The 24,041-nt window shown below is 39.4% G+C and overlaps 2 protein-coding genes and 1 non-coding gene across 3 annotated transcripts in view; 1 reads left to right on the forward strand and 2 right to left on the reverse strand.

Moving 5' to 3' along the window:
- LOC107498108 (sulfotransferase 1C2) overlaps nt 1-6,391 on the reverse strand; it is a 28,003-nt gene extending 21,612 nt beyond the window's left edge. Inside the window, exon 1 of the mRNA XM_016120788.2 lies at nt 6,279-6,391. The gene's annotated coding sequence lies outside the window, so the exon portion shown is untranslated. The remainder of the gene's footprint in view (nt 1-6,278) is intronic.
- LOC118605838 lies at nt 1,061-1,164 on the forward strand. The gene has a single exon (XR_004952248.1). It is a non-coding gene; the product is annotated as a U6 spliceosomal RNA (small nuclear RNA).
- Nucleotides 6,392-10,417: 4,026 nt separating the features above from the next.
- LOC107498107 (sulfotransferase 1C1) overlaps nt 10,418-24,041 on the reverse strand; it is a 28,987-nt gene continuing 15,363 nt past the window's right edge. Inside the window, exons 4-8 of the mRNA XM_016120786.2 lie at nt 18,426-18,523; nt 14,801-14,927; nt 13,345-13,439; nt 11,986-12,166; nt 10,418-11,754 (exon numbers count right to left, since the gene is read on the reverse strand). Coding sequence (XP_015976272.2) covers nt 11,642-11,754; nt 11,986-12,166; nt 13,345-13,439; nt 14,801-14,927; nt 18,426-18,523 — 614 coding nt within the window. The 3' untranslated portion in view covers nt 10,418-11,641. The remainder of the gene's footprint in view (nt 11,755-11,985; nt 12,167-13,344; nt 13,440-14,800; nt 14,928-18,425; nt 18,524-24,041) is intronic.

Consider the following 24,041-nt stretch of genomic DNA (forward strand, 5'->3'; position numbering starts at 1 on the left):
ACTCCGTTTGAAGTCTACATTCTTTATGCTGGAGAAGGAGGAAGCACCTCACCGGTTACCCCAACTCCCTACCCCGTACTCTGTCAGGGCTGGCATGAGAATGCACAGCACCCAAACAGCTCTCTCTCCAAAGAGATTTATTCCCAAAATTCTCTCTTTTTTACACATTACAGTACCTTTTTATATCCTTGACCTGAATGAGAGTTCCAAGAAGCAAGGTACAATGTTTTTTATTTAATTTTAAATTCTGGATATGAGAATTCTGTCTCATACTTATTCTGGTATTTCATATTTATTATTTTAGTGCCTAAATCATAATCGAGATAAGAAGAGTCCTATTTTTTAATTCTGTAAATTACATAAATAGTACACATACAAAAAGGTGAATGAATAGAAAATATATAGCTTAATAAATTTTTAGAAAGTGAATATACCTGCACATTAGCACCCAGATCATTACCAGCACCCCAGATGCCCTTCATGAATTCTCCCAGCCACCTTCTTTGTTTAAAAGTAATCCTTATCCTGATTTCTAATATAACTGCTTAGTGTGGGCCATTTTTGAACAACTTATTCTATTGAAACAGACAAAATGGCTTATATGCAATTATTTTTTCCCTTCGAAATGGCAACGTTATTTGGTTCAATTAATATAAATTAAGATGAAATTACACTGTATGTGTCCATCTTTTTTTTCAACATTTTATCTGTGAAGGTCATTCATGTTGTTACATGTAGTAATGACTTATTCATTCTTGTTGCTTAATTTTTCCATTGTATTGTTAAAGGGCGAAAAGTGATACTAGGAGATCTGAGATGCGACATTGAATTTGTCTGCTACTTTGGGTGTGAAGATGTTCAGCTTTAGTAGATACTGTTAATTTTCCAAAGTGGTCGTGTCAGTTTCTTCATCCACACTATGTACCAGCAATAACAGAGAATAATTTCTTTAAAATGATACAACTTATAAAAGGATCACAAAGCATCAAACATTTAGGAATAGCTCTAACATAAGATGTATAAAACTGCTAAACTAAAGCTATAAAACCTTATTGAGGGAATGCTTGCTTCGGCAGCACATATACTAAAATTGGAACAATATAGAGATTAGCATGGCCCCTGTGCAAGGATGACACTCAAATTTGTGAAGCCTTCCATATTTTTCAAAAACTACAGGTCGATATCTCTTATGAACACTGATGCAAAAATCCTCAACAAAATATTAGCAAACCGAATTCAGCAATATATTAAAAATATCTTACACCATGTTCAAGCTGAATTTATTTCTGGGATGCAAGGTTAGTCCGATATCCTCAAATCGATTAATGTGATACACATTAACAAATCAAAAGATAAAAACCATATGATCATATCAATAGATGCAGAAAAAACTTTTGACAAAATCCAGCATCTATTTATGATAAAAAGTCTCAGCAAAGTGGGAATAGAGGGAACATATTCCACATAATAAAGGCCATGTATGACCAACCTATAGCTATCATACTCGATGGGGAAAGGCTAAAAGCATGTTCATTAAGATCAGGAACAAGACGAGGCTGCCCACTTTCACCACTCCTCTTCAACATTGTATTGGAAGTTTTAGCCACAGCAATAAGATAAGAAAGAGAAACACAAGGCATCCAAATTGAAAAAGAAGAAGTAAAACTCTCATTATTTGCTGATGACATGGTACTATATAGAGAGAACCCTAAAAATTCCATCAAAAAAACTGATAGAACAGATCATTGAAGTAAGTAAAGTAGCAGGTTACAAAAAAATATTCAGAAGTCAGTGGTATTTTTATAAACCAATGATGAACTCTCAGAAAGAGAAATTAAGAAAACAATCCCATTTACAATTGCACCGAAAATTACAAAATACCTAGGAATCGAATGAACCAAGAAGGTAGAAACCTGTGTTCAGAAAATTATAAGTCACTGAAAAAAGAAACTGAAGAAGATACAAATAAATGGAAGCATATACCGTGTTCATGGGTAAGAGGAATCAACATCGTTAAAATGGCCATACTACCCAAAGCAATTTATAGAGTCAATACAATCTCTATTCAAATACCAATGGCATTTTTCAGAGGGCTAGAACAAATAATCCTAAAATTTATGTGGAGCCGTAAAAGATCCTGAATAGCCATGGCAATCTTGAGAAAGAAGAACAAATTTGGAGGTATCACACTACCTGATATCAAACTATACTACAAGTCTACAGTAATCAAAACAGCATGGTACTGGCATAAAAACAGATACATTGATCAATGGAACAGAATAGAGAGCCCAGAAGTAAATTCCCACCTCTATGCTCACTTGATATATGACAAAGGAGGTATGAATATACAATGAGGAAAAGACAGTCTCTTTAATAAATGGTGTTGGGAAAATTGGACAGATATATACAAAAAGAGAAGCTGGACCATCACCTTATACCATATGCAAGAATAGACTCAAAATGGATTAAAGACTTAAATGTAAGACCCCAAACCATAAAACTTCTAGAAGAAAACACAGGCAACAAACTCTCTGATATTACTAACGGGAATTTCTTTTCAGATATATCTCCTCAGGCAAGGGAAACAAAGGAAAAAATAAACAAATGGGACTGCATCAAACTAAAATTTTTTGTACAGCAAAGGAAACCATCAACAAAACAAAAGGACAACTGACTGGGAGAGTATTTGCTTATGATTCATCTAATAAGAGGTTAATACCCAAAATATGTAAAGAATTTATACAACTCAACAAAACAAAACAAAACAAAACAAAACAAAACACCATCCAATTAAAAAATGGGTGGAAGACCTGAACAGATATTTCTCCATTAAGGAAATACAGATGGCCAAAAGACATATGAAAGATGCTCAAGGTCGCTAATTATCACAGAAATGCAAATTAAAACCATAATTAGATGTCACCTGACACATGTCAGAATGGTTATCATCAATAAATGAAAGATCAACAAGTGTTGGCAAGGATATGGAGAAAAGGGAACCTTCATTCATTGTTGGTGGGACTACAAATTGGTACAGCCACTATGGAAAATAGTCTGGAGGTTCCTCAAAAAATTAAAAATGAATATATCTTTTAACCCAGAAATTGCACTTCTGGGTATTTATTCAAAGAAAACCAAAACAATAGTTCGTAAGATCTATGCACCCCTGTGTTCATGACAGCACAATTTACAATAGCCAAGACATAGAAGCAACCTAAAGGCCCACTAACAGATGACTGGATAAAGAAGTTATGTTCATATACAATGGAATATTACTCAGCCATTAAAAAAAAAAAATGAAATCCTACCATTAGCAACGATATGGATGGACCTAGAGGTTATGCTGAGTGAAATAGATCAGACAGAGAAAGATGAATGGCACATTAGTTCACTTATATGTGGAATCTAAGGAACAAAAAGAACAAACTAATCAAAAACCGACTCACAAATACAGAGGATAATGTGAGGATGGCCAAAGGGGAAAGGGTTTGGGAGGCTTGAAGAATGGGGTGAAAAGTTAAAGGAGTATAAATTAGTAGTTGACAGATGGTCACCGGGATGGGGAACATGGCATAGAAATGCAGTGAGCATTAATGTAATGGCTAGGTAGAGAGCCAGAGGAGAGAAAGAGCAATTAAGGGGATGGTTTTATAAACTATCATCGTACAGTATATTTGACACTAATAATAAAATTAAATTAAAACACTACCAAAAAAGAAGTTATAGTTTGGACAATACTCCTGAGATTGCTGTATGAGTAACTTCAGGAGGGAGGAAAGAAAAGAAGTCATTTTTTAGAAAGTCAGCATATACCAAGCTTTGGTGATGTTGAGAAGCTGGGATCCAATTGCAGGTGTTTTTTCTTTTCTTTGTGTTTCTCAGTATTTTCCTAAATTTATGTTCTTTTCTAATTGGAATGTAATGGTATTTTTCTCCAAAGGAGATTCTCATTTTCTTAATGCTTCTCAATGCTGCATCCAAAACCAAGGATGAGTAGAACTTAGGTATAAAACCAAATAAATCTGGTAGATTTATCCTGGTTCCTCAGAGTGCATGGGTAATTTTATAGAACTTGTTTCTGAAGAGTAATTTAAGGTGTGGTATTTCCAACTTCTGGAGGAAGAGCTTCCATAGCAGATTCTGGGTTGGCTCATCTCAACAGATAGGATGTGAATGCTTTGACCTTGGTGGCTCCTTGAACTAGTGAATTCTAATAGTTTGATAGGACCAATGATAGAATCTTGGTTGCTGCTGCTGTTTCTTTGACCTCAGTTCTTAAAAGACTTCCTACTCTAAGAAATGTCTCTACAGAAATAATTACAGTCCTTGGCCAACCAAGTACACAGCAGGGTCACCTAGTCTGGTATTTTATATCTAGATACATATATCTGATGTGGCCATCGGCCAATCTCAGTGTTTACTTTTTTTCTTTTACATTATAGTCATTGTTCAGCAAGGTATTCCTGTTCTAGTGAATAAATCACCTTAGTTTGTTATCTAGTAGATTATTTTCCTTGAATTAAATTCTTTTTATGACATTGATGATAACATAATAATATAAGGTTTGCTGTATGGCTGACACTGTTCTAGGAATTTTACATTTTTACAATTTTGCTTAGCTCTCTAGCAACCCTGTGAGGTGGTTGCTTTTGTTGTCTCATAGCATGATGACACTCAGGTACTTGAGGGGTAAACATCCTACTCTTGACTGCAACAGCAGAGCCAAGATTTGAGCCCCGGTAGGCTGTGTCTTCGTCCAGGCTTTTAAACACAACACTACTTTATGACTTATGCCCATCTTATATACCTTTTTTTCCTGAATATAGAATAGCAGGACTGGCATGAACATAAGGATTCTAGGTTGGACTACTCGTGAAGTCAGACCTCCAGGCCGTATTTCTGGAGCAAAGGGCCTCAGCTACTTTCTCATAACACAGTCTGCCCTTGAAGCCATTCCCTACAAATCTGAGGCAGCTATAGGCCATGTCTCTAAAACAGCTATAATTCACCTTATTCTTGAGAAAAATTATTCACTCATTCTTGTGATGCCACATAGTATTTGTAAAGAGTAATTTGATGGTTCAGAGTATGCAGCAGTGTCGCTTTTAAAAACATTTCTCTCACAGAGAAACTGAACATTTTACCCCAAACATACAAATGATCAACAGGTACACAAAAAGGTGCTGAACATCACTAACCATCATGGAAATGCAAATCAAAACCATAACGACATTTCACCTCACATCTGTTAGAACTTCTGTCATCAAAAATAGAAGAGAGATGTGTTGGCAAAGATGTGGAGATAGAGAACCCTTGTGTACTGTTGGTGGGAATGTAAATTGGTGTAGCCACTACAGAAAATGATATGGAGATACCTCAAAGAATTAAAAATAAAATTACCATATGACCCTGCAATTCTACTTTATCCCCCCCAAAAAAAACTAAAATGGGCAATCAAAGAGATATCTGCACTCCCATGTTTATTAAAGCATTATTCACAATAGCCCAAACAGGGAAACAACCTAGTGTTCATCAATATATGAATGGATAAAAAAGAGGTGGTATAGCCACACAATGGAATATTATTTGGCCATAAAAAAGGAAATCCTGCCATTTGTGACAATGTGAATGGAGCTTGAGGGCATTATACTATATTACTTATATAATTGAAATAAGTCAGACAGAGAAAGGCAAATATTGTATAATGTTACATGCAAAATTTTAAAAAGCTGAACTTGTAGAAACAGAGAGTAGAATGATGATTACCAGGGACTGGCATATAGAGGAAATAGGGAAATGTTGGTCAGAGGATGCAAACTTCCAGTTATAAGATAGGACTAAATTCTGGGGATCTAACATACAGCAATGTGATTATAATTAACAATAATGCATTATATACTTAAAAGTTGTTAAGAGAGTAAATTTGAAATGTTCTCACCACAAAAACGTAATCGTAATTATGTGACATGATGGAAGTGTTAGCTGTCACATCCTTTGAATATTATTTTGCAGTATACATCGAATCAACACACTGTACATCTTAAACTTACACAATGTAATATGTAAAGTGTGTGTCAATAAATGCAAAAAAAGTAAAAACAAACCTTTCTCTCGTTGGTCAAGCTCATCTGAAATTTATTCTTGTCTTTTAAGAAGCCAAGAACCCCCCTTTCCAAATTAATAGCATCTTTTATTTTCAATATTTTAGTCCATTTCATTTTAAGAACTAACTAGAGAGCTACAAAATACATTCTCTTTCTGTTTTTATGATTACTCACAGTTGGTGTTTCAAGGCAAGTGGTGTATCACCAGGCAAGAAATTCAGAGATCAGGTTCAGGTTTCTCTGAGAGAGACTTTAACCAGGGTCCACCTTCAAGCTGTCTGAGCACCCTGACCCAGGGTAAACAGGCAGCATGGAGGTCCAGTCACCATTGGCCCCACCGTTGTGGTATGTGGGTACATTCTTGGCAAAGCTGCAGCCTGTGTGTTGCTACAACTTTTTATCCAAAAACTCACTTCCTGATATTATTGTATCAGGGCTCAGACTAAGGAGTTTACTTTTGATAGCATTGACCACACACAGGAGAGAATCAGGGTTGGGTTTCTGTGCTCTGGGGACAAGCATGCACAGGGTGAATTCATTCCCAAGTATAGGAGTGTGGGTCCCAGGCCTGCCTGGTCCCAGGTCTGGCTGTGATCCAGGCTTGCAACTAGGAAGAGGACCCCAGATTTAGAATGTTATATTAGTGTAGTAAGATGTCTATGCCTAAAATATGTAACCATAATTCAGCTTATTGTATCATACATGTGTGGCTGAATGCCACTGTTTTACTCTGATATATGTGGAGCCATGCAGTCCCCTGGAGAGCAGAAAGGGAACACGAGAAAGGGGAGGAGAAGAGCAGAAGCAGAAGCTCACTCCCCACAATAGACTGCACACTTCCCACAAGAGAAGTGTGTTCTCCACAGTAAGTTGGTGCCTGCCATTTCATTCTCATGTTGGCCTCTTGTGCATTCTTCCAACTGGACATCTCTCCATGGAAACCTTCTCTTCTCAATCAGCTTGGCACTGACAGGGAGGAAATGACTGAATGAGCACACTTCCATGAAAATCAAGCCACAGTGAGAGGACAGAGCATTCTCTCAAGTTCCTGTAAGATTTAAGGAGGTCTAATTTAAATATTTGCTTCTGGCATCATGAAATAGTTTTGGGAAGCTGGAAAATACTAGAGAAGTGAAGATTCTGTGAAAAGTTGAAGTGGGGTCCAATAGACTTTCCCCTCAGAAAAGAAAATAAAGAAAACAAAGAGTTATTGAGAGTTCCATAGTAAACTAGTGGCTAAATATATTCATTCATCCAACCATGCAGCCAGCCATCCATCCATCCATCCATCCACCCATTCAACATGTTTATCCATTCAACATTTTTTCATTCATTTGTTGAACATGTATGGAATTATACAATATTTGGCCTTTTGTGACAGACTTCACAGACTATGTTAGACACTAATAAAACAACAAAATAATAAGCTTTGTGTGGTTTCTGGAATTTCAGCACCTTTGTGTTTTGTTATTTGTCTATTTCTTTTCCTTCTAGTGATGATATATAAAAGTCCTAAAACAAAAGGGCCTGTATCCTTTGTCTTAGTGTAGATATCTCTTTATGGTTTTGATTTGCATTTCCTTAATGACTAGTGATGTTGAGCATCTTTTCCAGGGCTTACTGTCCATTTGTATATCGTTGGAGGAATGTCTCTTCAAGTCCTTTGCTCATTAAAAAAAAAAAAAAAACCACTTACTCTTAACAGTTATATAAGTTACATGTATTTTTAAGCCAGAGTATATCATGTGGAAAAATTTTAAAGTCTTACAGGCAAAATTGTGCCACATAGTATACAAATAAAGAAGGGGTATTACTAACCATTCGAATAAGGTAAGTATTTAAAAACAACAAAACAATAAGTTTTTTTAAATTTAAGTATTTTTTTTAGAGAATTTAACACTAGAAACTAAATGTACTTTCTGAGTTGCTCATACAATCAAGGCAGTGATTCTTCTTTTACAGTATCAGGAAATGGGCTAAGGCTCATTAATAGATCAAATTGCCCTTAAGATTTCATCTCAGTGGGCGTCTTAAAATTAAATCTCACAAATACATAATTAAGGTATATCAAAAAAACGAAATCCGCTACTCTAACAACAGTTTTCCATGCTTAATACTTACTGGTTTATCTGACCAAATTTTCAGGGGTCAAAACAGAGAAGCCACTATAAAACACTTAGTTTGAAATATATTTTAATATTCTTATGGAAATAAAAATTTCCGTAAGGAAAAGGAAAAGAAAGCAGAACATTCGAAGGGACAAAAATTTTTAAAGAACAAGTGTCACAAAAGATGCTTGCACTTACTTTTGTAATGTTTACCAATAAATTTCTCTTACTTCAGCTGACTTACTTTATCAAATTCTAAATCATTTTCTGAATTACGATATTCCACAGTAATACAGTGAGGTAGGATGGTGGCAACATCATTTTCAATGTGTTCATGCTTAGCTCTGTGTTTACACTGCAATTCTACTTTGCATAGTTGAATACCTCTTTGTGTTGCTTCCATGCATTAGCATCGCTGATTACAGGTTTAACTTGTGATGGGACTGAGAGTGGGAGGCAGTAATGGAACATGGGGACTTGGGACAGTAGTAGGTGTTGTTGCATGTAGCCCAGAGGAAATGTGCACAAGGGCATCACCTGTGATGGGTTACAACGACTGAATGCTAGGTAGAGGTAGAGGAGGAGGTGGCGAGGTGGAGCAGCCCCTTGATTTTACCTTGAGGGAGTGGATTAACTAGTACAGTCATACATACTGGGACAGGTCTAGCTGCTAGTGGAGAGAGCCGTGGTGTAACTGGAGAAGGAGCTGGCTGAAGAACCCCAGAGACAATCTGAAGAGAAGCTGAAGTTTGTGGTACTGTTGGATCTTGCTGAACAGTGGTTGGGTGGGACGGAAAAGAGGTATGAACACTGCTAATGAGGCAGGAGGGGGTCACCACCCTCATAACACCTACAGGTCCTAGCAGGCCCTACCTCCCAGAGACCCAGAGGGCAAAGTGACCCCAAGGCTGAAGAGGACTCTGCTGGAAACCTGGCAACACTGCTGACAAAAATTTAATCTACACTGGTTTATTAGAGGTGAGAAGGGGAAAGGGACAAAGACACATCGTCTTTGATGCAGAGTGGGGAACCAGGTCCATTCCCCTGAGGGCAAGCCCTGCAGGACAGCCCTGGGGTTAGAAAAAAATGGGAAGGGCAAAAGAAGGGTAGGATCCTCCAGGGCAGAGGGGCTCTGCAGGGAGGAGGGACAGAGGACTCTATACCACTTTGGGGAGAAAAAATTTCTGCCCAGGGCTCCCTCTGGCTCACAGACATTTCATGACAGACTCTCTGATCCAAAGACCCTCTAAGGGAAAAACTGCCTTTCTAAGTGTATTTCCAGGAAGGCTTTGTTTGCCTTCTTTTTCTAAACATATCCTAGGCAATTCTGAAATCTATTAAGTAATCGTAAAGGATCTCTGGAACAACTTGTTGTGAGAACAGAGCCCAGTGCTGGGAGGAGCCTCGAAAGTGAGACCCAGGCAGCTGAGGCCTGGGTGATGTGAGCAGTGCTGCTGTGCAGGGGAAGGAGCACTAGCTAGCCAGGGCAGCAGCCTGATTCCGCCGCCTTCCACAAGGACCTGTCTATGGGACTGCCCTCTCCTGGAGTCTTAGCTTTCTCAACCCCAAAGGGAGATTGTTGAATCATGTGATCTGATTCTTATAATTCTCACTATAAAAGTGTCTAATTCCAAGCTCATAGTTCCATTTCGCATGGCTGCTCTTTTTCTCCTTCCATGGGAATGGTTTCAAAGTAAGTTTATAGTTAACATCTATGATTTGACCTTATACAACTGTAGTATATATGGAAATGGGTGGCTGTGTAAATATATAATATGTGATTAGAACAGAAGTTTTAAAACGTATCCATGACTATTGAGAATGTTAGATTGTCTGGGACATGTGGATAATCATCTTTTCCATCATCTGGGCTGGGACTAAAGATCTTTTAAAATCGAATGAAGAATTAATTAATCTTTGTAGTACATCAAGTCTATTTTAAAAGGACAGCAGAACTTTGTAAGAGTGAAATCCATAACTACTTCAAGTGATTGAAACTTATAAAGAATGCGAGGACGGAATTTATTCTACAACTAAAGTAAAAATAATTCTACGATTTATAAAATAAGGGTAGTCAACTCTATACACGTTGCCTGTATCCTCACCATTACCTCCTGTATGCCTAGGCCATATTGCACACAGGAAGAAAGTTGTTCTGTACTTGCTCCTAGAATGTAAATGGAAGACATTTGGTATGGGTGTTCACTGATAAACATTTATTTGCTATTTAATCACGCTGGTTCAGTTCACCATATCTTTCCACAGTGCCGCACTCTGCATGCATACTATATCCGATTAGATTATTTGTCATGTGTTTAATGATTTACATGCTTATGTTAGAAAGTACAAAGGTTAGAGAATGCAAACGAGTTTTTTTGTTGTTCTTACTGGGTGGAGTAAATAATTATCTGTATCTTATGATTCAGCACCACAGGAAAGCACCACTCCCACAACACGTGCTTTCCTGATGCTCCTTTAAAATGGTGCACTAACCTTTGCACAATTTATGTAAATGAAGGTAGGCACGTCCCTGAAACAGTTTCTAACAAAAAACAGTAGAACTCGATTACATGTGTAACTAAACATCTTGGCAATCCTGACAATTTTGCTAAGATCCTCTTTTTCAGAAGCATAAAGTGAGATTCTTTCCAGAGATGTGATAGTAACGTTTTTCTTAAAGTGCATGTGATGCTGAGTATTTTATTTTATTTTTTCTTGGGCTAATTTAAGCTTTTTTCTTGCTCGCTCTCACTCTTGCTCTCAGAAGCCCACCTGAAATATAAAACCTTTCTCTGCTTTCCAGCCTTCTGTTGACCAGAGAAGTGGGCTGTTTCTCGTTTCTCCTATGCCGCTCATCACTTGTTGCCCAGCTTTGGCCATTTTTCGGTCTTGAGCCCATCTCCAGCTTGAGCAAGGCACAGCTCATGGTCTTCTCTTCTTTATTTTATCCTCCAGGCCTCATAACCTGATATCCCTAAGAGCTGAACCATCCTCTGACTGTTAGGGATAAAAACTGGTTCCCCTTTCACATGTTCCTAGTGCTCACTTCTCATTTACTTTGCTTCTCTTATTCGCTTTCTCTTTGTTGATGTTTTACTCTTATTCTCTCTTTTCATGAATTTTGTCTCTGGAAGGCCAGGCTATTATTATAAACTAGTCATAGAATTGAGTCATGTGTTTGCCTTACTATAGGTGAGTACATTATTATGTGGTGGGTGTCTGTGTGAATGATCTTAATATTTAATTTTAAACTTCTGCCCAGGATTCGATCACATTTTAATGAAATATATCATAGTGCCGTAGAATGTACTGATAGTTTACAAAAATTCAGATTAGAGAAAGGGTGTAATTTTTTTAAAGCATTCTAGATGAGCAGGTTCAAATGTCTAAAATCTAGTAAGGAAGTCCTGACCGACTCCTCTGTTGCTCTCAGATCTCTGTGCGGAAGGTCAGAGTGCTTCCTGCCATCTTCTTTTGGTAGTGCTTGTCAAATTCTTCATTCTGAGCCACAGTAAAATGTCTCTTCCAGTCCCCAGGCATCCCTGAAACAAGGCAAAGTCTCAGTGACTGCTACAGGGTTGTAAGGGAAGTGAGCATCCCCCTTCAGAGCCAGAACGAGACTGGGAAAGAAAAGAAACTCACCTTACAAAACTATACAGTAGCGTAACTGACAGGAATAAGTAATATCACATGAAACATTTCTGGAAAATTTAATCCAGATCATGGAGATCACAGAGTCTAATTTGGAATCTTAGAATATAAGCCTTTCGTACCTTTCCTCATAAAAGGGGAGATAGAGTGGTCCATGATGCTCTTAGGGAAAGTGGTGTAATTGGCCATTGAGTTATGCTTCATTACATCAAAAGAGGTATAATAGACAATTTTATTCAAAACTTCCTCTGATATGTCTTTCTCCATGAACTTCAATATCTTCCGAATTTCCCGCTTTGGGTCCTGCATGTAGAATAGTTATACGAATCAAATAATTTGGGTTTTCCATTAAAGATGACATTCTGTTTAGAGAAACAGTATTTGCAGAGAGATGAGTTAAGGGATCAATTCAAATACAGTAACAAATATTCCTCAAGTAATGATTATGTGTAAGACAGTGTACTGTGCCAGAACACAAAGATGAGGGCCTTCACTGCCCTCAGGAGACTTCCCTTGCAATAGGTGAATAAAATGTGAACACAATTGACTGCAGTGTCTGGCCAAGAAAGCAAGCTGCCACATACAGGGAGAGTGCCACAAGATTTAACAGGAGGAGCAATTGTATCTCTTGGCAGAGATCAGGAAAGCTTGAATAAAGGAGAGAAAATGTTGCTGGCGAAGCACAGTATGATTAATTCTAGTATTTGAGCTATAAGAGATGGCAAACAAAGTCTGAGTTTTAACAGGAGGTCAGTAAGAAAATAAATAAAAGGCATCTCAAACTGATCAGGAAATGTGAATGAATCTTGTACCTTGGTTCTTTCTGATCAAAGAGAAGCAGAAAAAGCTATACCTTTTGATTAGATTTCAGAGGACCTCTTAGCATTGGCATAGGAAGTAGTTTTGTAATTCTAAAACAGCAATCCACTAGGTCATGAGAGTGAGTTTGCAATCCAACTCATACACAATGACTTGAAATGGAGAAACCAGCCTGCGGTCCCAATACGTGGTACCAATTTTGCCAATGTTTATTTGGATTAAACTTTGGTTTGTGATGTAGACATGGGGCATAAAAGAGGAGGAAGAAAACTCAATTTATTGAACACAGCTACACACTTTACAAATATGATCTCACAAGCCCTTACAATAATTTTATGAGATTCACAATAAGATAATGCACATTTTATTGGTGAAGAAACATGATTCATAAGCATCAGGATTAATTTGACTATAAAGGCATGTGATATATCCTGAGGAGAAAGGGTCTTCTGGAAATTGTGAACTGAAGCAAAGACAATTTAGAAGACCAATAATGTAGTTAGAGCTTTTGAGGATAAAACAGAATTGGAAAGAGTGTCATGGAGAGAGTGGGTGCCCACTGAAGGTACTTCTGTGGGCAAGCTCACATGCCAGGGTTTCCACTGCGGTTTGTTGCACTGAAGAATGTGGGAGGATCTGATGGAGACCACACTGCCCCTTACCTCCTTCATGTCCTCGTAGAACAGATAGAGAATGGGGTGCTGGTCTTTTGCTTCCCACCATTCCTTCACATGGTCATACCAGGAGCCCCATAACACTGGAGGGAAAGAGAGAGGTGGGGATCAATATCAACTTGAAATTTATATAATGAGCATGAATATCTCAAATAAAGAGGACATTCAATAACTACAACCAGAAGACAAAGACCCTGGGTAAAATTCTTACTTGTAGAAGACAGGAAATTTCTTTTCTAATATTTAGGAAGATAACAAAAAGTATTCTGGATTCTTTGGTTTATATTTCCACCCTTGAACTTAACAGCTACATGAGATACTGTATTATGACTAGGGATTCATAATCTTTATCTCCCTTACATCATTGCACAGTGCCTACATTAGTGTTTTACAATAAATATTGTTTCCTAACAGGCTGATTTTAAAAATAAGCCTTTCATTTTAAAAAATACATCATTACCAGGTATTTGGGTACCTTTGCTTTCTTTGGAAATGAATGGGAAGCAGAGGGATAAACTGAATGTCTTCCGTTGGCCTTGCCAAATCTACTCTCTACCCCCCTGCACCCTTCAAGGTTGACTTCTAAGGATTAGGTCAATGGGCTCATGTCCCAGGCTGTCACCTGGGCTTTGCCAGTAAGAGGCATTGGAAGGCTTTTGGAAGCAGGAGGAAAGTGAAGATAGCTTGTTTATTTCCCTGATGCCTCCCTGTTGGCCCACTATAGTTGACCAGTTTTGTCTACCAAAGGCCTCAGCTCCTGTAAAGGAGCCCTATCCTTTCTCCAGGGGGCAATGCCTCCCTTCTGATGTTTGTTAGGTCAGCAGGGGAGGGCCAGCCGGATTCCCACCTGGAGACTTCTCACCTTGATATTGGAATCCAGACCTCCCAGCCTGACATCGGAATCCGGATTTCCAACTGATAAAGGCCGATCCTAAATCTGGACTCCCAAATGATAAAGACCCACCCTAAATCCGGATGCCCAACTGATAAGGACCCACCCTAAAGCCCTGGCACCACTACCCCAACCCAGATGCTCAACTGACACTTCCCATTCTATACTCTACCCCCACATAACCTTATAAAAACTACGCCCTCCAGTCTCAGGGTGCAACGTCTCTGGCCCTTCTCCTTTCTGGATCAGTGAACCTTGCCCGGGAGCCCTCTCCCAATAAAGGCTTGCTTTTAAAACTTCTCTCGGGTGTCATGCATTTACCTTACAGTGTTCTCCTCAGAATGTTATGCTATCATCTGTTTGTTTCTTTAAACTCTTTCCATAGCATTCTAAATAATCTCTTGACTAAATTTTCGATGGCCCAGTTTGAGTGTGTCATCTTAGTCCTCCTAGAGCCTTGAAGAATACAATTGTTCAATGAAAACTCTTTCTTTTGGATGCCAGTAGGTGATTGAATAAGGAAGCATGGACCCACAATGTCCTCTCACTCACCTTTTCCAGCTTGGAATGCCTCAATATATTCCTCCCAAGTACCAGGATCAGGTACCATTTTATTCATTCTTGAGAAATAGTAGTAGGATACCAGAATGTCTTTGGCATTTCTAGCCACATAGATAATCTGAAATCAACCAGCAAGAGAATCGAGACAGGAAGAAAATAAGACAGAAACATATTGTTCAGTGCAGAGCACTATTTTATCTTAAAGCCTTTAAGAATAGGTGGACTACCCCAACTGAGTCATTAAATGCGCATGTTTTCTCTACGATCAAGAGTACCACATCTCCTGGTTTGCCCAGGCAGAGTTCCAGTTTATATCTGTGGTCTTAGCATAATTATTATGCTAAGTGTCCTGGTTTGCATGATAAATACTACAGTCACCCTAACTATCATATTCCTGAAGGTTAAGGAGGCTACTGTGATTATTTTTCCTTGTACGAAAGGAAGATCCCTTCTGGTTTTCGCTGAGCAAAGAATATGACTAGGTTGTAGGATAGAAGAAGCTAAAGCATTAGCCATCTAGTCTCACTTGCACACAATGAATTGCAGCCTTACAGATGAATCATCACTTCTACTTTTCGTTTGCTGATTAGATCACAGGACCCCTGAGAGCCCTGCCACGTCTACCTTTGGAGTTGTTTGTGACAATGTTGTCTCATAGGAAAAGTAGGGGTCTGGCTCAGAATAGCTGACCTCTTGGCTTCTTGTCCTGTTGTCCCCTTCCTCCCACTCACTACCCTGGCTCCGATTCCAGCCTGTGCTGCTGTGTGCACCCTCAGCAGGGTTGTGGTGGAGGAACACATTAATCGTTGATCAAGCATTTTTCACTGTGTCTCACTGAGCAGAACTCCTATGTCCGACACAACAATCACTCGCTCAGTTATATTTTTCCTCTTAGTGAATTACTCTGAAATCTTGCATCCCAACTGCCTTCCCCCTATAGCCCTCTCAGATGAACACATGACTGTTTCTCTGCCCCTTTTCCTACTGCTGGATATCTCTCCAATAATGAAAACACTTAAGAAAACAAAAAGTATGATACAACTTCAAGGTCTTATTATTATGTAAATATATTTCTTAGTGCTTATGTTGGTTATTGCCTATTTGCAAATCAAAGCCTGAGTAATTGGATAGAGGAAGTCTGAGCTAGACAGGGAACATATTCCAATGTACTTATGGTGTAAAGTCAGATAGTTTGACATGATCTAATGTCAAATAGTTATTTTTTTTGTCTGTTGAGTGATATGCATGAGTTTCCTATTGTTGCTGTAATGAGTTATCACAAATGTAGTTGCTTAAAACAAGCTATTTATTCTCTTGCAGTTCTGGAAACCAGATTTCACTAGGCCAAAGTCAAGAGGAGAATCCATTTCCTCGCAGTTTTTAACATCTAGAGTCCTTGGCTCTTGGCATCATCTTTTTTGTTCGTTTGTCTGTTTTTTGTTTGTTTGTTTTTTTAGGCAAAGCAATCTTTGGTTGACCTCATAGATTGCAAGGACCTTGTCAGCTTATAATTCCTTGTTTTTTTGTTTTTGTTTTTTTTACCCTTACAGCACCTGAAATTCCTAGGTGGTCTCTCATCCAAGTACTAACTAGGATTGACCCTGGTTAGCTTCTGAGATCAGATGGGATTGGGCTGTTCAGGTAGCGTGGCCGTAGACCCTTGACATCATCCTTGAATCACTCCAATTTCTTGCTTAAGTTGTCATACATCTTCTATTTCCCCCTTTGATCTTCTTGCTTCCCTTGTGTTGATATTTAGGGCTCACTCAAATAATCTTGGACACTCTTCCCATCTAGAGAGCCTCAATTTAATCACATCTGCAAAGTCCACTTTACCATATAAGTAGCATTCACAGATTTTTGTCATTTGAATGTGGATATCTTTGGAGGAGCATTATTTAGCTTCCCACACCCTAAGAAAATGAAAGGTTGGACTGAGCTTTCTAAGTCAGGTCTCAAATAGTTTGTGATTCTCTGCAGATAAAGAGATGTACTGCGATAGAATTTTACATTTTTACAAGGCCTGATTTGACAAAAATAAGGTGTTAATATGATGACTAACCAAGTGTTCGCATGTCTTCTAACAATGTGTTTATGATATCATTTGGAAATAATACTGGGTTACCTTGAAAGTTTCACAAATCAAGGTAACCTAGGTATAATTTCAGGGAAATAACTAAGGAATGGGATAAAATTTTCATACACAAAAACATTTGATTTCATTGTACCTTGTTTGGAGATAGGAGATGAACAAGCTGAAGATCTGGCGAGTCATAGAAACCCAGAAGAAAAAGAGAGAGTCAAAAGCAATCTCTTGTGTTGCATTTCTGAGCACTGCACTGGGAAGAGAGTGCCGTAGCTAAACAGACTTGACCATTATGCTTTCTTGGTAAGGATTCAGTCCAGAAAGTAAAAGAGTCTGCAGTTGGGTTTTCAAACTAACTTGTCCACTAGTTGGTATACCAGTCCAGCTAATACCCACATTTAATTTTGCTGGATGGCTACACTTTTCACTGCAAATTTACAAGTTGATACTTGGTTTATATCCCATATATCGTTGATTTCAAGACTCATTGATGAAGCAGAGATCAAAAAGAAACACTAGTTCATTTGTTGTACACTGCATTTATAGGATCTGAAGTTGGAAGGGTCAAAATAAAATATAAAAAATTTAAATAGCAGCTATAGAGGTAAAACAGCTCCTGAAAACTTGCTCCATGAGTTATAATCTCTCTACAGGTGGACCAATTACTAAATACTGCATCATGCTTCCCATACTCCTTTGTCTTGATCTACTTTCCTCCTGACAGGTTTTCCTTAAATGAATCTCCTTCACATCATACCCTGTCTTGGCTTTTTCTTCTTACAGGATTCAAACTAAGATAATTGCCTCTTTCAGGAAATAGATGCTTTCTTCCATTGCTCACTTTCATTTAATGTGGTTTAACTGCTGACCAATCAGAATAATTTTGTTTGAAAACTTCCTAGTGTATACCAGGAATAATATTTTGAAGATAGTCGTGTCAACAGATAAACTATAGAGAATTTTGATAAGAGTTTATCTGAGCCGAACTAAGGACATATGCTTGGGAATTGAGATCTGAAATGCTCCTGAGAATGGTGGCCTTGCAGCTTCTTTTATACATTTGAAATTGGGGCGGGGGGAGGGGGAATCAGGAAGATTACATGGTGGTGGGGGAAAGCAAGGTGGGGATCAAATTACAGGATAGCTAACAAGATTATGTGCTCTCTTGAGGGTGGTTAGAAGGAGAGGTCTGAAAAGAAGCATTACAAGTGTTTCTAGATGTACAGAAACAATGGACAGGACTTACTTTAAGGAGAAGAAAAACCTTTTTACTAAAAAAGCTATATACATGGGACATGGCTACCCACCATTACCTGCCAGTTTGGAATTTGTGATCAGATCACCCTGTGAGGTACTTTCTTTAGAACCACTCATAGGTGGATTCAGAAGGAAATGAGTGGGAATCCCACTGTCTGCCTTATACCTCCACTGGTTATTTGTCTTCCAATATCTTTGACTATTTCCACTAAGATAGAGATATTCTTCAGCCACATTGATCAAAACTGGGGTCGAAGAGTTGGCTCTTCTTACCTTCGAATTTTTTTTCCAGAAGGAAGGTGGTATCATATTAACAGGCAGATGAGACTTCATAGTTCTAGGAGAAGGCATTTTGTTGGCCAGGTCTAAACCTGGAAAACAGGGCCACATCATTCTGTTAAACACTTCTAGTCTGCTATATGGATTCAATATTATTTGTCAAACATCAGGAATAAGATTTACCAAATAGTTGGCACTGCCTCAAATTATGGTTTTACATATCTGGGTTTCCCTTCTGATGATATCTTTACTGTCCATTCTGGTAGAGAAAAGCCCTAAGGAGATATTGAAATCTACCAAGGCAACATTACTCTTCCTATTTGTTGAGTATTGGTGTGTACTTGTGTGGATAGATAAAGATGCTGTGGTAACTGTGACCTCAACAAGCACTTGGATATTACTGCAACAGGGAGCAGAGAAGCAGCTGGAGAAGAGCTGATATCCCTCTTAAAGAAGAGAGGTTATTAGACCATCTGTACAGCCCCAGCAGCTCTGTTTAAAGAGCTTCTATTTTTCTTTCAGCCTTTACTTTTAAGGCCGGGAACCACAGTAGCCACTAGTCGTATGCTAGCACTGTATTCTGTGCTGTGATATATTTCCAGATGAAAAATTGAGCCTGAACAAAATCGTAACACAACATTCCAAACCAAATTAAGTATACTGAAAGAATTAAATATTGAAATAGTACTGAAAGAAACATTTGTGAATATGAAAAAATGGCTCAAAAATACAAAGATTAAAAGCAGAAATAGACAAAAGAGGGAGAAATTAAAAAAAATGAACTGAAAAAAATACGAGTGAAAAGACAACATAATAAATGAATATTGTCATAAAGTTGACAATAGAGAATAAGTTTAAACAAAAATTTTAAAAACCTTTGAAAGAAAGTAAGAAAACAACCAAGATGGTGTCAATGAGATAAAGTAAGATGTAAAAAGATTTAGAGAGAAAGTGACAGACACAGAAGACAGGTAAAGGACCAATGGTGGAATAAATTAAAGTTCCTTAGAAGAATGTTAAAAGAATGGAATTGAACGAATACTTAAACCTATAATCAGAACAAACTTTCAGAGAATAAAAGAAAACTTGAATTTTTATCTGTTGAGAATTTAGCTAAAGTACTTCATAATATTGCTGCCTTGGCCTCCATTCTATATGGCCAAGTGGCCTGCAGGGACCTTAAATGGAAACCAGCCTTCCCTCAAGAACATGCCCTAGATAGTGGCTCACAGAGTCACAAGTAAATGTAACTTCCTAGAGTGGCTCCCCAATGACCCTTGTGATAAGCAGTCTTCCCTGCCTCCCACGGCCTTCCCCTTGAGCATCCCTTTGATAAAACCCCTCTCGAAGCTTACTAAAAACTTGGCTGCTTTTGGTCTGAATTGAAAAATCTGGCCTTAGCCTAGGAACCCCAAAGCATGAACCCTAATAAAGGCATGTGCCTCAGCCTCCACCACACTTTCTGCCTGCACACCACCTTAACCTTCCCACATGGCCCTTGGGGTGTTCTGTGTACTTCTAACCTCAATGGCCCAGAAGTCTTCAGAGGGTTCCAAGGCTCCCTTTGCCCAAAACAACTTCTACAACCTGTATGGCAGCCCCCCAGACCATTACCCTAGAACTCAACAGCTGCCTAGAGCTTATCACCTCCTGAGGACAATTGCTCATTCACTACTCTGGTGGTCCACAGGGAGGGAGGCAATAAGCAGATGTTCTTGGCTCTGTTAAACACAGAAGCCCAAGTCATAATAATTCTAGACAATGCTTCTAAATCTCCAAGGGATCCTCCTAAAGTCTATAAGGTTTAGCAGGGTAAACTATAAAGGGAGTATAACTTGGGCTGGATGTGACTATTGGCACTACATTTCTAAAACAGTTGCCGGCGGTGGTGGCCCTCTTGGCTCTCTATTTTCCTATTTATACATATGCATGCCCCCACCAGTGACATGACTGGTAGAATAAACCCATATTCCTGGCCTTTCTCATGGGAGCTGAGAAGCGGTAACCAGTCCAAATGCATCCTCTCTAGTGAAAACAATAAGTACAGCACGATATTGGCTGATGCAAGGTACACAAGGCCTTCAGCTAGTCATTAGAGTTGTACTTGACCCTGGGGTCATTATGTCTACCATCTCACCTTTTAATAGTTCTATCTGGCTCAGGTTAAAGCTGGCAGAATTGAACGGAGATTAACAATTGACTATTGAAATTGAAATGCAGTTTCCCACCAATCAGGCTCCCATTCCCAGTCTTACAGACATGACAGACGACATCCAAAGAGCTCAGGGTCCCTATTTTGTCCTAGATCTAGCCAACAGGTTTTATTTTGACCCAGTAATGGAAGACTCACAACCTCAATTTGCTTTCATTTTCAAAGATGCCTTCACTGATTTGACCTTGCATGGGTTATCTAAATAGCCCTGCCATTGCACATAACCTATGCAGACACGATCTAAATTCACTCAAACTAATGCACTGCTGCCTTTGGCATCAGGTAGATGACATTCTATTAGAGGAGCGCTCTGAGGATGCTGTCAGGGAAGATTCACACCTAGTAACACGATGTTCACAGCAGAGAGAATGGGCCATTTACCTTGCATAAGATCCAAGGACCAGCCACTTCTGTCAAGTCTCTTGGCATAATGCTGTCAGCTGAGAGCTATGAAATTCCCCTTGCTATAAAATATCAACTCCTCACAGTCTAGTCTCTCACTCCACTAAGCTGGCACACAGCATGTATTAGGTCTCTCTCTACCTTTGGGAAGCAACACACTCTACACTTACCGTTTTACTGAAGGCTATTTCTTCTGTGACATGTAAATTGGGTTCTTTCCACTGGGAAGAACCTCACCAAACTGCCATATAGCAGGGCCTTCCCTTAGCCTGTCCAGGCTCAGACTTCCCAGTTGAATCACTGGTGATACCTGACTATGCCTCGTGGAGTCTCTGGATTAACCATGGCTCTATCTGGCTGTATATGGGTCCTGGACCAAATGTCGGCCCCAGACGGCAGCTGATACTCGCCAGCTGATTGTCAAATTTTGGGAGCCTATTGGGCCCTTCTAGAGACAGAGGCTTTCACAGACCATACTGACTTGCATACAAGTCCCCAGCTTGCCTTGGTTTAGGAATTCAATCCAGCAGAGGCTTGCTACAACCACTGAGGCCACTCTATTAGAATGGAAATAATCTTCCAGGAAAAAGCTAAATATGATGTTAAGGGCCTTTCCAGATTACAGGAGGATGTGGCGTCCCCCATGCTCATCCTAGTGCCCACTGACAAGAAGGCAAAGCTAATGGCTGGCCCCTCTAGCAGTTTTGGGAGCTCCTTGGGACCACCTGTCTGACATGGAAAGGGAGTCACCAAGGTAATGCCGCCATTGTACACAACGTAGCCTACCAGAATGCTGCAGTATGTCATCCTGCTAGTTAGTGGCATGTCTCTAGTTGAGGAGCATTGGCTTGGCTGGATTGGCAAAATTGGTGGCAGTGCACCTGGCAGTACAATAGGCCATGAATATGAGACTCCCAAGGGCACATATTTTTACTGGCTCCTGGGCAGTCACCAATGCACTGGCAGCCTGGCCTCAACAATGGCAAAAAGGATAATTTCATGATTCAGGAAAGCCTATTTGGGGCACCTCCGTTTGAAGAGAAACAGCCAGCTCACATATGCTGTTTATGGTCAATCATGTCTCTGAACACTCGTGCCAATGGACAGGTAGAAGCAGATTGTAATAGCATTGCAGACTCTTTATCCAAATCACACACATGTCCCAGGCCCTGCCTAAGCCACCTCCCAGAATAGCAGACAGCCTCAGATACCACGATTTCTAGTAGCAATGGGGCTTAAATAAATTGTTGGTCCTGTAAAAAGCAAGAACGTGATACATTTTCATTGTCAAATAGCAAAAAGCTTCAGATGCATATATAGTAAAAACAAAACAAAACATACAACAGCAAAGGTCCTGCTATCGCACTTCAAATCCCAACCTGCTTGGGTAATTACAGAGTAACTTTCTAGAGGATTTAGGCCATAAGGGTGTGACAGCACTCACTGACTGGGCATACAGGCATGGCATTCCGCTGACCTCAGCTCTAGCCAAAGTGGTGGTACATAATTGCCTGCTTTGTCCCCATACAAAACTCTGGAAGGCTCTCACATGGGAACATTGGCCCTGGGGCGAAGAACAGTATTCCAAATGGCAAATGGATTTTTTAGGACCCCTGTTGCCCTCTGCTGGAGCTGGTAGGTATTGCAACCACCATCAAGGAGCTGGCTGCTCCCTCCAGAAATGCTGCTTCCCATTATGTACTCTCCTTCCTTACCAGGTATGTGCTCATCCCCTTTGGATATCTGGTGAGACATCATAGATTCAGCTCAATGTCCCCACTTCACCTCTCGAGTCGTTCAGTCTTGGGCTCTAGAATATAGTCTTGTGGGATTTCCAGGTTGTTTACTGGTCCTAAGCAGCTGGACTTACACAATGACCTATTCAAAGACATGTTTCTCAAACTTTTAAACAATAAGTCCCCCAAATGAATAGAAACTTTACTCCAAGTTCTAATACTGCTTAATTCCTGGCCCTCGGGTCTCCGCCTCCACCCTACCCCCCACCCCCACCCGCCCCACGCACAGACTACCAGTCATCTCTAAACACTCCTCGTCAGTGCTTACGGGAACTGTTCCTTCAATGTCAGAGAGAACATCATCCATATCCACTCGCTCCCCTTACCATTTTGATTTTTCGATGGTCTCACCATCTTCCATATGTTGGCAACATGATCAAGGGTACATTGTGTAACGTGACCTTCTTATAATAGCCCAAGGGAACCAATACCTACCAAATTGCTTAAAAATCATGATTACATAGATGTTATTGTCTCGGGGGACAGCCCAGTACCAGCTGCAAAGCTGGGGTCATTGGCTTTGCCTCACTACGTGGGTTAGAAAACCTAGCCAATTAAACAATATCCACCAAAATGTTTTCAGACGTTTGAAATTACAGCTCTAGGATCTACTAGCCAAACTGTGGATCTCAGGGAGAGGAAAAGACGCTCTCTACCTAGTGGATGCCAGTCCACTGAATGGAAATGAAATCCACGAAGGAACCCCGGAATCCAGTGGTCACTGTCAAGAGACCCAGGCCAGGGAAAATATGAAATAATTCATAAAGTTAAGAGAAACAAATTGGTATTAGACATCTGGTAGAACAGCAAACGAAGCAAGGAAATGGAGGAGCATCGTTTTTAAGAAACTTAAGGATGGAAAATGTGGATGAAAGGCATTATATCCAGGCAAGCTGTGCTTCAAGTATCAAGGTTATTGAAAAAAGTTTTGAATGTGCAATAGCTCAGAGAATACACATGGGCCTTCCTGAGCAATCTACTAGGATGAGTTTGATTTCACCAAGAGATGACTGGGAAAATCATCAAATAAAATAATGGTGAGCATTTCTCATTATTTAACACTAGAACTAATATTAAAAAGTGTGAGGTGATAAATGTAAGAATATTACGTAAACCTTATATGATGAGGTAGAAACAACACGACTTAAAATTTAGAATTAGATCATTGGTGGTTATATAAGTAAGAGTGAGTCGAACAAT

Source organism: Rousettus aegyptiacus, unplaced genomic scaffold, assembly GCF_014176215.1.
Source record: "Rousettus aegyptiacus isolate mRouAeg1 unplaced genomic scaffold, mRouAeg1.p scaffold_m13_p_7, whole genome shotgun sequence".
Lineage (NCBI taxonomy): Eukaryota > Metazoa > Chordata > Mammalia > Chiroptera > Pteropodidae > Rousettus > Rousettus aegyptiacus.